The sequence below is a fragment of the Rousettus aegyptiacus genome, unplaced genomic scaffold, assembly GCF_014176215.1.
Source record: "Rousettus aegyptiacus isolate mRouAeg1 unplaced genomic scaffold, mRouAeg1.p scaffold_m13_p_5, whole genome shotgun sequence".
NCBI classification, from domain to species: Eukaryota; Metazoa; Chordata; class Mammalia; order Chiroptera; family Pteropodidae; genus Rousettus; species Rousettus aegyptiacus.
The window spans coordinates 99,197,168-99,213,493 of NW_023416308.1; the positions used below are offsets into that span (position 1 = coordinate 99,197,168).

General features: G+C 34.2%; 1 protein-coding gene across 1 annotated transcript in view; it reads right to left on the reverse strand.

Moving 5' to 3' along the window:
- CSTF3 (cleavage stimulation factor subunit 3) overlaps positions 1–15,146 on the reverse strand; it is a 62,176-nt gene extending 47,030 nt beyond the window's left edge. Inside the window, exons 1-3 of the mRNA XM_016147097.2 lie at positions 14,951–15,146; positions 2,682–2,783; positions 2,467–2,562 (exon numbers count right to left, since the gene is read on the reverse strand). Coding sequence (XP_016002583.1) covers positions 2,467–2,562; positions 2,682–2,783; positions 14,951–14,977 — 225 coding nt within the window. The 5' untranslated portion in view covers positions 14,978–15,146. The remainder of the gene's footprint in view (positions 1–2,466; positions 2,563–2,681; positions 2,784–14,950) is intronic.
- Between the last annotated feature and the right edge of the window lie 1,180 nt (positions 15,147–16,326).

The following is a 16,326-nucleotide window of genomic DNA, read 5'->3' on the forward strand; positions in this document are numbered from 1 at the left end:
TTCATAAGAAATTTCTTTTGGAAAGCAAATTATCTCTTGTTATTAAAGATGTACCTATTTTGTTAGAAAAGAACTAAATGTATTTGGACTCATCCAAGTTAATTTAACTGAACGTAAATAAATGTAACATTACAATTTTCCCACCATGAAGTACTTTGTTACAACAAATGTATCAACAAAACTTTATTTTCTTGAGAATGCATACAGGATGTTATCTAAACACTGTGAGAACTACCTTTAATGTAAAGACATTTTTATCATTACTTTAGATTTTAATGTACTATAAATAGGTTATGTATCTTCTCCAGAAATACTAAAGGCCACATTGGGTGACATAGCCAAAGAAAATTTTAGTCTCTCTCAGGCTAACCAAAATACAAAATGTGAAAATTTAAAAAATGAAGAGCAAATCAGGAAAGAGAAAAACACAGATCAGGATATACAATTCTGAAGTCAGCATTCAATTTAACATCTTAAACTCTAAACCATTAATTTTACAAAATTAACACATATGTTCTTTACCACTTTTTCTCAAAAGATGTTTTATACTTACATTCACACTTGTGTATGTATGTGTTTAAAATAACTGCAGACATTACCAACTATATAAATCAGACAACTGCTAGCAGCTATGAAATATTATGAAATGAGCTGGATATTGAGACAACTTTCAGCCCTTTGGAATAACATCTGGTCTTTAGAATGCAGTTCATACTTTCAGTTAGGAAATGGGAGAAACAGACTGATTGAATTAATACTTATAGAATGGAGTACCTAACTGCCAAGTTCAGTTTAACTTATGCTGTAATAAAAATGCATAAATAATGCCTAGATATTTGAGAAACTGAAAGAAATTTCTAAAACTCAAAAGTATTATTTCATTATACAAAAACTGTTACATACCAATTACGTTCATTTCTGATGAGTTTGCATATAAGTTAATGTGTTTGTAAAGTCAAACTGGAATGCAGACCAAGTACAGGGAATCCAGGTTCCTTGCTTTAATGAGTATTACAAAGCAGCACTGTGGCTTCAGCATACTTCAGACAGACCTATTCACTTACCTGGTGAATTCTGTGCCAGTCTACTCTGATGATTAAATATATTGAGGAAAGAAATGGTCCCAAAGGAAAACTGATGAAACTTTAAGGATATGGTCTTGGGCCAAAACCACAACCAGACTTCACATAAGGTACAATCTCTCTCATACATACACACAAACACACATGCCACATATACAACCACACACAAAAACTTTAACACACAATGTTCCTGCTATTGTCCAGTAATTCCCCCCTCCCAAATACAATATAAGTTATAGCACAAATACAATGAGTACACTGTAGCCTCAATTTAAAACTGCTGTTGATCGAGTCCACTGAGGGACACATCACAGGTAACACTGTGTTGTGTTGAAGTCTGTTCAGTATTGCTGATGACTAAAGCCCTTTGAATAGGTCCAAAAAAGACCCACATATTATCAAATTTCAGCTATTGTGGAAAATGTTATGACGAGGCTGCAGTGTACTTGAATATGTTGAGAATTTATATTACAAAATTAATATTCAAAATAAAAATACTTCATAAGTAAAATAAGTTATTAAAAGAAATGGATATCATTTTCAACTTAATGTGGATACCAATTATTCCCATCTCACCTCTTTCACTCCATTACTTTATAACCTGAGAAATGATTACTTGGTGCCAACTGTTATTGATATATTAACGCTTTATTATCATCTTGATTTCTACTTCCAGTCTTCAAAAATGAACATTTCCCTTCTAATCAAATGAGGCCCTTTCTCTTTAAAAAGCCTGACTTCATATATCAAGACAGTTAGAAAGCAATAAAAAAATAGTATCATGGGGTAAATTATGATTATATAGGTTTGAGTCACATTAGCTTATTCCTGTATAATGTAAACTTTATCCTACAGAAAAAAATTTCTTTAAATTATTGAAGTGCTTACATTTATTGACAAACCATGTATTTTCACAAAATTAAAATCTGAAATAAATTTTCCATCTAAATGTTTCATTTCACCAGAGACATTCAAAACACCTATGAAACTAAATTAACATTTCTGTATTTTCTTATAACCAGTAGTTCACATTAGTTTGTAAGTAGGAATAAAAAGAAAAATGAGTTCTAAATAAATGACACAGGAGGCAATAAATTGACACATGACAAGTAAATAAAAGGCTAAAGCACTCCAATACCATTGAAACTGTTTTAATGTTGTTGCAACTCCAAAATGCAACAATCATCAGCTTGTAAAGACCCAAATTTCAAAATTTCATTTTAATTACTCCTTTATACCTATTTTACAAAATAAAGGCAAGAAACATTTAAATCCTCCTTGTCCTAGTTGTGCTATCTAGGTTCCTAACTTGTTTTCTACCACTATAGTGTATGCTACAATTCCCATCAGATGCTATATAAGAAAAGTAAAATAAAATATTAACCTCTGCTTCAATGTACAGTTTCCAGAATCTGCCAGAACTGGGGAACTGGGCAACAAGGCGTTCATAAGTCTTCCGTGCTTTGTCTATAGGTTGATTCTAAAATTGAAAACCAATAAACAGCATTTACAATGTTAGGATTATGAAAATATTTACTGCAGAACCAAGTAGTGTGATTGGACCCATAGAGAAGGAAATGTAATCCTATATCACTAAACCTGTGCCTCTCGAATGAGAATGCTCCAAGCGTCAAGGTCATATGGATTCTCTTCTAATTTCTTTTCGGCTTTCTTCACCTTCTCTGGGACATACTCAGCTGCCTGGGAAGAAAAAACAATGAACTGAAGTTATTGTTTTAAAAATCTCAGGCTTAATTTAATTCAAAGCACTATATATCATTGCCTGGATACAATATCACAGTACAAAGCATAAAAATGTCCTCTTATAAAAGAGGCCTGCATTTTCTGTAATCTATATGTGTTATCTTAAGTCAACTGCATAAAAACGATTACATACTTTTAAAAGACATTTTAAAATTTAAATAAACTCATATTTTATATTAAATACTACAGAACAGCATTTCTCAAACTTTGTGGTCTCAGGACCCTTTTTAGATTTCGAAAACTTACTGAGCATGCCAAAGAGCTTTTGTTTATGTGAGTTATTTCAAATTTACCATATTAGAAATTAAATAGACAAAAACATTAAATATTCGTTTGTGTTCAAGTAAAATTTACATATTAACATAAATAACATCTTAATGAAAAATAACTATTAAAGATTCAATGTGAATACCCTTGTTTCATACATGAGTATTTGTTTAAATGTCTGACTTTAAAAAAATGTAGTTAAGATTTTCTACTTTTGTATTTGATCTGTTGTGATATCACATCCTGTAAAAATTCCACTGTACACTCACGAGAGATTAAGAGTGACAAAGGCAAACAATATCTTAAATTTATGATAAAACAGTTTGAACTCAGAGATCCTCTGAAAGTCGTAGGAACCTCCAGGGTCCCTGGACCAACTTTGAGAAACACTGCTATAGTGCATTTATCCCAAGCCACAAAGAAAAAGTACAGAATAACATAAACATTTTATAAAAAAGCTTTAAAAACAGGATTCACAAATTGCATATATACCATAATGAAAACTATAAAAGAAATCTGAAATAAAAGAGGTTAAAAAGATTGTACTAAAATGTTTAGTGGTCATGTGGATGACAGATGATGGAAATACAGGTGATTTTTCCCCCTTCCTATCTTTTGATATATTCCAACCTATTTAATAAGGTAGTTTTATTTTTATTATATGAATATAATCTTAATGGTTAGCTAGCATCTGAGGCATAAATACTAGTATTACTTCTCAAATTGCTATACAGACTACTACGGTGTAACATAAAAAGAAAGTGATATGCAAGTAAGTCAGATAAATGTTAATTTACTCAAAGTTTTACTTTGCCTTTTTGCAGGACTCCTGGGAATCTATAATATGGCAATACACATTAATCACATTCAAGGAGAGAGAGAACCACTGTTCCTAACATCTTTTTACTTCTCCTTTTTTTTTAAGTGGCAATTAATATTTCAGAACAATTCTGTCCAAATTCAAGTTAGGAAATTTGTTTAAGTCATCTGCTTAGAAAAAAAAAAATTACCTAGGAGAAATAGAATCTTTTCTTTAAAATAAATTAGTTTCTACCACTGATACATATAATTTATTTAGAAAGAAAACATGTTTTAAAAGACTAATGTAATTTTGCATCAAAATTGTGTTTTACTAATATGCAAGAGCTTTATAAGTAGATTCCTCAAGAAACTAAAACTGGAAAAGTTTAATAAAGGAGGACTATTGGCCCCACCCACATATTAAAACATAAAATAACAGAACAGTTTGGTAATGGTGATGAACCAATCACTGAATCGGGTTGGTTCATAAAGAGAATACATGGAAAAAATCAGCAAATAATAAAGATTGCATTTCAAGTTAGAATGGTGGATTATTCAAAGTATTGTGTTAGACTAACTGCAAAGTCAACTTTATCAAAATAAAGCTGAATTCCTATTTGCCCATTAAAAAACAAAACAAAACAAAACAAAAAACAACAAGAACTAGAGGAAAACATATTGAAACATATTATCTTTGCATGGGAAAGGCTCATCAGAAGGCCTTTGAAGAGAGTGAGCTTCATTCATGAAGTTTAAATTTGTGAATTAGAAAATATAATCATAGTCAAAAAACAAACTTAAAAATATCCCCAACAAATATGGTAAAGTACTAAATTTATTAACAAAGTCCAGTCAATAGAAGACCAGCAACAAAAAAAGGAAGAAAAAAAAAAGGCAAAGTACTCAAATAGTTCCTAGAAAAAGTAACAATGAAGTTTAAACATTCAAAAGAAACGTAAACGTAAAACATGACTGAGATCAACCTGTTTTATAATTCGCATTGCACTGGTAAGGGTGTGTAGAAACATTTTCTCACTGTTGGCAGGGGCAAGCAGTAATACTGATCAAAACTAAATATGAATATCTGACCCCGAATCCCACTCCGGCAACATATCCTAGGCACATGTGCACAAAGATGTATATTGAAGAATAGTCAGCTACTAGACTGTTTTGTTGTTGCATAAGACTGGAAGTAATTTAAATAATCATGTACAAAAGAACTGGTTACATATATTATGAAACTTGTAGTTAGTATTTAAAAAAAAAAAAAAGGCAAGGCAGCAACATAGAACAACCTCTATAATATTAGGTTAAAAAAGGGGGTGCTTGGGGGACACATGCTACATACACTTATGTTACACTACATACTCTTCTGCTGTTTGAATTTTTACTATTCACTGAGAAATATTTGCTCAGTGCCTAGTTATGTGCTAGACATTGTTGAAGGGGCATCTGGAATACAACAAAATAACTACTTTCGAAGGGATACTTCTCAAAAAAATAAACCTTAAAAATATTTTCAAATAAACTAGATCTTAATTCATAAGATACCAACTACAAATGTTAATGATAAAACAAGAAGTAAATCTGATACAAGAAGTTTAAATCAGGAACTAAAAAACAGTTAATCTATACTTGAATTGCTTTAGTCAAAGTTAATTAGCGTTTCAAAGTAGCCCGATGGGAGACCAAAGCTCTCAACAACCACTTGCTGAAAATTAACCTACCAAATTAATGTATACCATAATTTGTTAAAAAACAAAAACAAAAAAACCTGACAAGATAGCATCTAATTTTTGACCAACATAATTGCAGCAAGAAGTATAAATGTCTCCTTACCAAAATAAAGCCATTACTTTAGTGATTCTTAACCCAGGCAGCATATTAGAATCAACTGGGATAAAGGGGATTTAAAAAGATGCTCAAGCCCCACTTTCCATCAATTAAATAAGAATTCTTAAGAACAGGCTTGGAAGATCACTTAAAAACAAAAACTCTCCAGGTGGTTGCAACTTGCAGCCTCAGTTGAAAACCATGGCTTTCCAGGGGTCCCTAACCTTCTTTTGTGCCACAGAACCTTCCTGTGGTCTAGTGAAACCTATGGGCCCTTTCTTAGAATAATGTTCTTACATACACAAACTATGAGGGTTTTTAAAGGAAACCAATTTTACTGAAATATGATTATTAAAATATTTTTAACAGTTTTATATAACATGATCCAGTGGTGAGTCTAGAGATATGTGCAACAATATTTTGAATATGTATGTCCCACTCAACGGTTGTTGCTAAGACTAGTAGTTTGGTTTACCTATACTCATAATAAAAGGAAAGGATCTTCCCCATTCAAGTTTATGGAACCCCTAAAATTCTGTCCACAGACACCTGAAGAAAGGGGTTACCATGGATCTAAGAACCATGCAAAGGATGTTGGCGATTAGATATAAAAAAAAATTTGTTGAGCATCTACACTGTCAAGCATTAATCATCATTCCTTGTTAAGTAACTAGTAACCCCATTTCATAATAACTATAATTAAATTACATTAAACAACCCAAATTCCAGTTAGAATCTGACAGTACCATGCATGCATGGCTCAGCTCTTTTCAGAATCTGTCACACCCCTAAATATTTTCCACTGGCCAAGGACGTCGTTAAATGTTCATAAAACAAACATATAGATAGTTCTCAATCAATTAACCATAGAAGCTAACCAAAATGACCAAGAGTACTCTGGTCGTTGTGGACACATTTAATTTCCACAATAAAAAGTCATTCATTGTCATGGCTATGAACCAATTGGATAGCCAACAGCACAACATTTTTCTTTTCTAGCCTGGTTACCATATTGATATAGGCAAAGGAAAACTGAAGTTTTCTAGTATCTATCAGGAGACAATGCCTCCATGAGGAATTGAGTTGTATTATTATTTCCTGAATCTGTTGAGGGATCGAGGAATAGGTCACTCTAAGAAAACTTTGGGCACATTTCTAGTGCCCATTTATAATGGAATGAAGTCAGAACTCTGCTTACTATAGCAAAAAAACCTGCTATCCCATGATCACATGTCCCAAAAGTTATTACTATAAGAAACTATCAAAATTCAGCTTTTGCCTTTGAAATAAACTATAATCCCATTATCATTCTCTAGATGTTATTAGTGAATAGGATGGGCCCCCAAATCAAATGAGAACAAAAGCTGGACAAGTTTCCAAGGCATGCACAGTACCAATGATATTAGCAGAACTTTGGGAACATCTTTGATTCGTGCCAATTTTAAAAACCAGAAAAATAGTACAACTACATGAACTATACAGAGATACACAGCAACATATACAATTTTGAATGGGTACAAAATCAGGAAAAAAATGGTGATTTAATGATGTACTTTTTTTGCATAAGGAGAAAAAACTACTGAAGAATTCTCCAGCATCTGTTCTATGAACTGCTTTTTTAGTAGTAGCCTATTGCTTAAAAACTACTATATTTTCTCTGTAACAACACATGTACAACTGACTAAAATCTTGGAGGTCTGGTAAATCCATAACATGTTTTATCTTTATTTTTAAAGTATGGCTTTACTGAGACATAATTATACTATGCAATTCATCCATTTAAAGTATAAAATTCAATGTATTTTTACTAATATTCAGAAATGTCTAACCACTCTGAATATCAAAATTAAAAAAAAATTTATCACCCTAAAGAGAAAACTGTACCCATAACAGCCATTCCCAATTCCCAGTCCCCTATCCCAGGGGTGCCCAAAGCATAGACTGCAGACAGGTACTGGCCTGTGGCCTGTAAGGAACCAGGTCGCACTGCAGGAGGTGAGTGGCTGGCCAGCGAGGGAAGTTTTACCTGTGTGTGCAGATGCTCCCCAGTGCTAGCTAGCATCACCCTCAGCTCCACCTCAGATCCTCAGGCATTAGATTCTCATAGGAGCACTGGTCCTTGGTACCAAAAGGTTGGGGACTGCCACCTAGCCCCCAGGCAACCACCAATCTATTTTCGGTCTCCACAGATGTGCAGGTATTTCACGTAAACGGTATCATGACACGTATTCTTATGTTTTTGGTTTCATGTTTTCAAGGTTATATTTTATCACTTATCAGTACTTTCTATTGCCAAATAATATTCCATTGTATGGCTAGCCTACGTTTTATTAATTCATCAGCTGATGGAATTTGAATTGTTTCAGTTTTTGGGTGTGTTCATTTTGAGTTTTCTTTTTTCTTACATATATACCAAAAAGTGAAATTGCTAAGTCCTACGGTAATTGTTTTAACATTTTGAAGAACTGCCAGACTGTTTTCCAAAATGACTGAACCAGTTTATATTCCCATCAGCAGTGTTATGAGGGTTCCAATTTCTCCACCTCTTCACCAACACTTGTTATTGTCATTTTGATGATTATGACCGTCTTAGTGCTTGTGAAATGGCATCTCATGGTTTTGATCCACATTTCCCTGATTGCTAATAAAGTTCAGCATTTTCCCATGTTCTCACTGACGACTTGTATGTATGACTATTCAGAATTCTCGCTCGATTTTACTTGGGTTATCTTTATCAGTGAATTGCAAGAGTCCTTTAAACATTATAGAGAGAGGTCCTTTATTAGATATGATTTATAAAAATTTTATCCCATTTGATTGTCTTTTCACTTTCCATGCTTAAATCAATATTTTGTTTGTTATATCAAGCTAACTCCGAGAGACTGAACTCAGGACAGCGACTTCATGGGCACCATGTAGTTATTTCCATAACCCTCAAACTCTCAAAGTAAAGAATCACTTTGCACACTTAAATACTGAGGAACCAAAGAGTTGTTTTTTTTTTTTAATGTGGGTTATTTCTATCAATATTATTATATTAAAACTAAAAAAGTTTAAATCCTCTTAAAACAAACTCATTTTATTTAAAAATATTTTCCAAAACAAAACATCAGTGAAAACAGTAGTACTGTTTTACATTTCTTGTAATTTATTGTCAGGCTGAAATGAAGACATTGCTTCCACTTGCAGTTTATGGCAATATATTATTCTGGATGAAGTATATGTAGTGGGAAAAGAGAGAAGCATTTTTAAGTCTTTTTATATAATTGTGGTTATGTCATGTAGCCTCTGGAAAAACTATGAGTTAATAAGCTTTATTGAAACCACACAACACTTTCTATATGGCAGCGTAACTTATAATTGGGAGTAGTTAACTGGGCAGAGGGAAATGGAGAAGTGACATTCCCATTCCCACTTGGAAAGTACAACTTGGGACAGAAAAAGGGTAGTTCTCTAACAAGCTATTTTTGTGGTAAATGGGGAAGGTGTTATGCTAGAGGTCGTACTAAAATTAACCTAAAATACAGATCAATGAAAGTTTAATCTGAGCAATAAATGTCAAAAGTATGGGGGAGAGGGAGATGGTCAGTTTAAGGACTGAACCCCATATAAGCTCTTGATCTTGACCAAACTTAACAGAGATCAGTCTCAAACCTGGTTTTATGAGTATTTTCCATTATTAAGGGTAATAACTAAATATAGTAGGCAAGAGAAAATCAGTAAACTACTATCAAAAGCCAAATCATCATCAAATAATCTGCAGTTCTTTTCTCCATTTATTTTATTAAGAATGTATTCGAAAATGACTTTTAAGGTCCAAGTACCTTCAACCCCTGTGTAAGTGGTTTTCAAACTTCAATTTACATAAAATCGTCAGTGGTATTGATTTCAAAGAAAATTCTCCGCCTCAGAGGCTGTTACAGAACATCTGAAATTGGGGTGTAAACACTTATACTTTTATAAAGCACCTACGGGATTATGATGCAATGAACCATAGACTCCATTTTGAGAAGCACTAACCTACCTGGTTCTATAAATATATCTTTTCAAATGCTGTGTTTCCTTAAAAATAAAGTGGCATCAGACCTAAATCAATCCAATTTTTTTTCTAAAGCATTAAGAAAAGTGCATATACTACTTATACTATGTATCTGAAGTCTTAAGTCTCTCTTGATAGCTAACCTCTCAAAATTAAAAGACTGGGATAGCACTATGCAAGACTATCTGCACGTATTGTTGTAACTGAGCCAATTCATATGCCTAGATAATAAAGTACTTTATGTGACAGGTGACATTAGGACTGTATGCCAACAATAAATTGAGAAAGGAATTGCAGAACTCTGTAATATGATTTTTTGTGTATGAGCCTGAATACATGCCCTTTATACAATCTCCTGAATCCTTCCAAAGACTAAAAATCTACTAAGCATGCAAACAACCCAAAAAACTGGAGGGGGGGGGGGGAGGCTAAAGGTTATTGGCCCAAATAATTATACTTATTATATTTGCTTATTAAATTTGCTTATACATCCCCTAGGAAACAAATAGCTACAAATCATAAATAGAAAACCTTTTAGAATTTGAAAAATGTGGCCTCTTTAGACCAAGAATAGCCAATATATTAATTCCCTAGATAAACTAAGTGAAATGTCAATTAGTACATAGTTTTGTCCTTCTGGTTTTCTCAACACTTAGTACTTATTAAAGTATCCATTAATCCAAAAATAGTTTTAACATTGCCCAACTCAAATTCCTTTTAAGATCATTTCTCACATCATTTATTACCGACTATTCAGCAAAACCAAGACTCAAATGGCAATTATCCACTTAATAGGTACAAACATCTGAATACAGAGCTTGCTGTTCTAGGTCTATCCAGAAAGGCAACTCCTGTATCCCCTGAAAAACTCTTGTAATCCTAATACTGAAAGAATACAATCTCTCCAAACACAGTACCTTTCTGATGTACCTCTAAGGAAAACCAACAGATCAGTAATCAGACCAATCTCTCTTAGGAACAATCATTGCCAAATATTTTATACTCCACCCAGTTTTCTCAATAAATATTAGAAATAAAGATCAAATCAAATTTGCCTGCCACTTAAAAATAGTAGGGGGGGGAGAGGAGGAAAAGCTATTATTGAAAGATTTTGTTAAAAACAGAAACAATTGGGCCCAAGGAAAGCATCCTCCAACATCCATTTTGGCTTTAAAACTGGTGCTGTTGTTTTCTCTCTTAACTGCTAGTAAGCACTCATAATTACCCAACAAAATAAATCAGGCTTCAGATTTCAATAGCTGGTGTTTCATCTTTCTTCATTAACAAGTACATAAGAAAACATAGTTTTCGTATTTTCGATTCTTCTCAAACTTACTTTTCACCAAAAGTACAAACTGATTTATGGCCCTGAATCCCCCGCCCCACCCCGCCCTGTCTTTGTTTAAGGACTATTGGCAATTTATTTGTGCTTCTTCAAGTCATGAAATTTTTCCAAAGTGAGGATGGAAATTTGTTTATATTTTGGGCCTTCCTAATTTTAGGATAGGCTATATGTTGTTTAAAAAGTGAAGTCTTATTTCTAAAAGACAAGAGTGTAAATATTTTAGAAAGGACTTAAAGGTTCATATGAATTGATCTGGCCCAGCACATTTTTCTCCCTCCTTTTATCCCACAAAACTTAAGAAGCCATACACTTTTATGCCCTAAATATTTTATATTGTATTATTTATGCACCTGTTTTCCCAAAAGATTACATTCTCTGAGACTTCGTAACATATCACATATAACCTTGGTGCAAAATTCATCCATTCATTTACTGAATGCCTTTAAGTATCAAAACAGTATTTTTTAAAGATGCAACCATGAATAAATAAGGCAGGCTCTTCAACCCAAGCTCATCCTCAGCAGAGGAACTATAAACAATAGCCTACTAAATGCTGTAGAGTAGTGCACAAGGTAAAATAGACCTAAGGAAGAATGGATTAAAATTTGAATCTAGCAGCTAAAAAAATACCTACAAGATAAAAATATAGCCATGATTCCACATAGGAACCAGATGTTTTTTCATTGTGGGGTAGATTGGGGAGATCTATGTGTACGCGGTCACCATTAAACTGGAAAAAACTATAAACATGAAGCTTCATGAGAATACCCCCAAACACTGCAAAATAATTTAAATATCCTGTAAATGCAAAGTGGAACTTACTCACAGGAGTAAAAAAAATTTACAATAAACCTTATTAGTGATTTTGATTGCCTACAACTGTTTTCCTCTTTCAAAGAACACAAATCCAGATATTCGGGACCAAGAAAAAAATGACCATCCGTATTTTTGAGTAACAATCTAAGATATTGGATTTATTAAAAAAAATTTTTTTTGAGCTTCAATGCTAAAAGCTTAAAGAAATCCACATTCCATGTTGCAGGATTTTGTCTATTCCATCCATCCCTTGGCATCTTTCCAAAGCAAATCTGAGTAACTTTGATTTTTTTTCTTGATTTTTCACTTTTGTTTAATCTCTCTTTCTTGTCTATTATCTGAGGTCATTTTAGGCACTCTTCTTTTGCTCTAAATTTTCACTGACTCATACATAAAGCAAACTAACTGATTCATATTTTTAATTATGTCACTCTTTAAGGTATTTTTAAATTGCCATTTTGTTTAAAGCTGAATAATACAATACCTGGGATTTGCTTTAAATAATAGGTGAGAAGAGCAAGTGAAAGTATAGAGAAAAGAAGATTTGCCATGGATTGAAGCTCTATGATAGGAACATTAGACTATTCTTTTTTTTGCATGTTTGAAATGTGTCATTAAAAGTTAAAAACTATATAAGGATGACTGCTGGTAATCAAATGTCAAAAAAAAATGTCTTCCCATGAATCCAGTGATACTCGACCTTTGAAAAGGACAAAGAAAAAAAAGGAAGTTTTTCTTTACAGAAAAATGAGCCAGCAAGTAGAGACAGACTAACAGAAGTTTTAAAAAACCACCATTTGCCACCTACAATGTAATAACTGATTTATTCAAAGATTACCAATTAATAACTAGGTAAAAGGTTATTGAGGAACACAGTATCAATCCACAGATTACTAAATGCAAAGGGGAAAATAATCCTTCATAATAAGGGATACAGCAGTCATCACCCCAACCAAGTGATCAAACTTCAAACATCACTAATTAGCAGGACAACCTAGTATGAAGTATCTTCTGATGTAGTGTTATAAAGCATTCTACCCAAAAATATTTAACCTAAATATTATCAAAGCTGAGTTTAGTTTTCAGGAAATATAGAAGATGAAGGGACAAGTTAAATGACACTTGCACACACAAAAATCAAATCTAGAAAAATGAGAAGTTCTAAAGCTGTCTGGATTCTTCAAAAAGACAATATCCTAGGGGAGAAATAAACAGGGGACTATTCAAGAGACATAGCCAAATGATGCAATGTGAACCTAGATTAGATTCTGATTTTTAAAAAAAACCTATGAATAACATTCTTGGGACAACTGGGCAAATCTGAACATAGAATGGATTTTAGAAATTAATTTTCTTAGGTGGGAAAATGATATGATGGTTATATAAGGGCATTACTGCTGAATTATGTGGAGATGATGCTGAATAATGAGCATGCTGAAATACGTGGGGCTGAAATATGTGTTGACTTACTTTCGACTAAATATGTATGGAAATAAAGCAAGTACAGCAAATCGTTTAACAATCATTGATTCTTATTGAAGAATTGTACAATGGGTGTTCATTGCACTTTTAACTTATTTCTATGTTCTAAACTTTGCACAATAAAATTTGGGGTAAGAATTTCTTTCTGTAAAATTTCACCAACATCTCTCCCATTTAAAACACCAGAGTTCTGAAATATTCAAAGTCATGGCAAAATTTCGGTGTCTTTACAATTTTAGGTAAATTTAAGAATTAACAATGTTCTGGGAATTTTCAATAAAATTTCAGTCATTATTCCTCCTTGACCTTCACATGACGAAATATGAGTCCAGAAAACGGGTAGGTAGGTGTAAACTGACCTTATATAATTTTAAGACTTGCAGTCTTGGGCATCAGATACTATGCCAACACTGCAAAGATTTCAGGGTTGCAATCAGTCGACAAGCAAATACAAACTTCAGTTAGGCAAAATTGCCTGACAAAATGAAATTTACAGTCACCAAGACTATTCAATAGGAACGCTCCAATTTTGCTTCATCTCTGTCAACCTCTGGGTTATAAGCTGGGGACTTGAAAAAACGAAAACCTAAGTGTATTTCGTTGCTATGGCAATGAAAATTTTCAGGAAATTGAGACTGTAGGCTAGCTAGCCTCCATTTAAAAAACTATTTACCTAAATATACCAGAAAAACAAACTGAATAACATCTTTCATAAAATATCAGTTTCATCTTTCAAACTAAAAGATAAACATCATCCTACAAAATTCTAAATAAAGGGCAAAAAAAAAAAAAACACCCCAAATTATTTACCTAAAATGTGAATTTCGAAATATTTAAACGTCACTTATATTCGGTATGAAAACAGATGCTTTTATCTACAGTGGCCAAAACGGACTTCTCATTTCCGATTTACCGGATTCTGCAATACTTGTCTTGCTGGAAAACGATGATGAAATGTAGGAGAGGGAAAACAAGGAAGCAGGAGAAACCACAAAATTCCTAAATCTCACTCAGTATAACCATGCCCTACTCCCAGACTGTTTTTTCGTTCGCTTTGGCAAGTCTATTTCCCCAGATTAGTTTAACCTCAAATTATTTCTGAAGCTAGTAACCTATTTGAGTACTGTACATATAGGTGAAGGGGCGAAAAGAGTATTGTCGAATTTTGGGTAAACAGCGAGTACACGTTAAAATAATCAATTCCTAACCACCCAAACATCATAATGGTATCAAACGAAGGCATTCAACCAGAGTAGTCCCATGAACCTAAACTGAACGAAACAGCTCCCCAGCTATTGTCTAAATCAAGTATTTGTTCATATTAACGCGTAAAACAGAGAAGCCAAAAAGAATTTTAAAGCTCAGATATTGCTCCCCATTCCCACCACTTTTTTGTACCCGGTTCTCTGGGTTTATTAAACCCCTGATCTCTCCCTCAAGCGAACATGGCTGGAGTACTAAGACGAACAGAGACGTGGAGAAAAGAGGTCGCCACGAGGCCCCACCACTCTCCTTCCTCACCTGCTCTGTGGCTCCGTCTCCTGACATGGCCTCAGATGACTAGAACGTGCGAACTGGCCCGCGATGCGAAGCTAGAAAAGAAAAATTAAACTAAAAACCACCCCCAAACCAACAAAGTTAACCCCTGCCCAGCGGAGCCAGACAGCCAACAAGAAACGCCGCCGCCCACTCAGATATGAATTAAAATGGCTGCGCCCCTGCCGGCCGAGGAGAGAGGTGTGGCTTCTGTATTAACTTCCGGGGCAGTGGGTGGAGCTAAGAGCGCTACTCGCCGGTTACTCGGCCGCGCAGAAGCAGAGAGATTCTAGAGGGACGGGCCAGTCCCTGTGATGACGTCACGGCCCTGGGCTGGAAAGCTGTTGCTAAACTGGCAGCAACCGGCTGGGAGGCGGAAAACTTTTGTCTTGGAGGCTCGCGGGCCTTTTGGAATTTCATTATCGAGGTGTGGATCCTGGTTCTTCTCTGTTGAAGCCTGACTGCCAGTTAGTTAAGTTCAGGCGTACTGACTGTCTTAGGGAGCAATGTTAAGTGTTAAATGCCTCGTATATTTTGGAAATATGGAATCTTTCGAGGTTTTCTGTCGTCTAAGTTAATGCATTTTACGCTTTTTGGGATGAGGGAAAGAATATTAAGTTATACTGTGACCATTTACTATAGTGTCTAAGGCTTCGAAATCAGTAAGACCCAGGTTTTAGGCTCCACATCTGCAAAGTGAAGTTAATAGCGGTCAGTCTGGAGCCAGGCTGCATTCATTTGAATCCTGGCTTCATGTTCCACTAGATGGGTAATCTTGGGCAATTTAACTTCCTGTGCCACAGTTCCCTTGCCTTTAGATAGGAATGACAATAGTTCCTGTAGTTTTAGAAAGTCACACAACTTTCTCATACAGTAAGTTAAAGTGTTCCAAACAGTACCTGACATAGCCCAAGGTTAAGTGAGAGCAAGTCTTCTCAAACTCATTTCCATTCACAGATTATCATAAGATGTCTCCTTTCACCTTCCACGCCTTTAGTGGCCTATACCCCAAAGTAAACTGTTGAACTTTTCCTATATACCCCTATTTTCAATCTCCTACCTCTGCTCATATTTCCACTTCTGCCCTTTGCACAGCCTGAATCTTACCCTTCCAAGTAATCAGACACATGAGTAAAAAGATGTATATCAACAGATGTTTATTGCAACAACAGAGTACTAGTTAAATATATCACAAGGCATCTCTACAATGGTATGTCATGCGGCCAGTAAACTGATGCTAAGGTACAAATATATACTGACAGACATCCATAATATTAAGTGAAAAATCAGAATATAAAAAGTACATTATATAGAATGTACAGGTTATGTACATCTAGATTGTGTCACATTTTTCTGTTTTC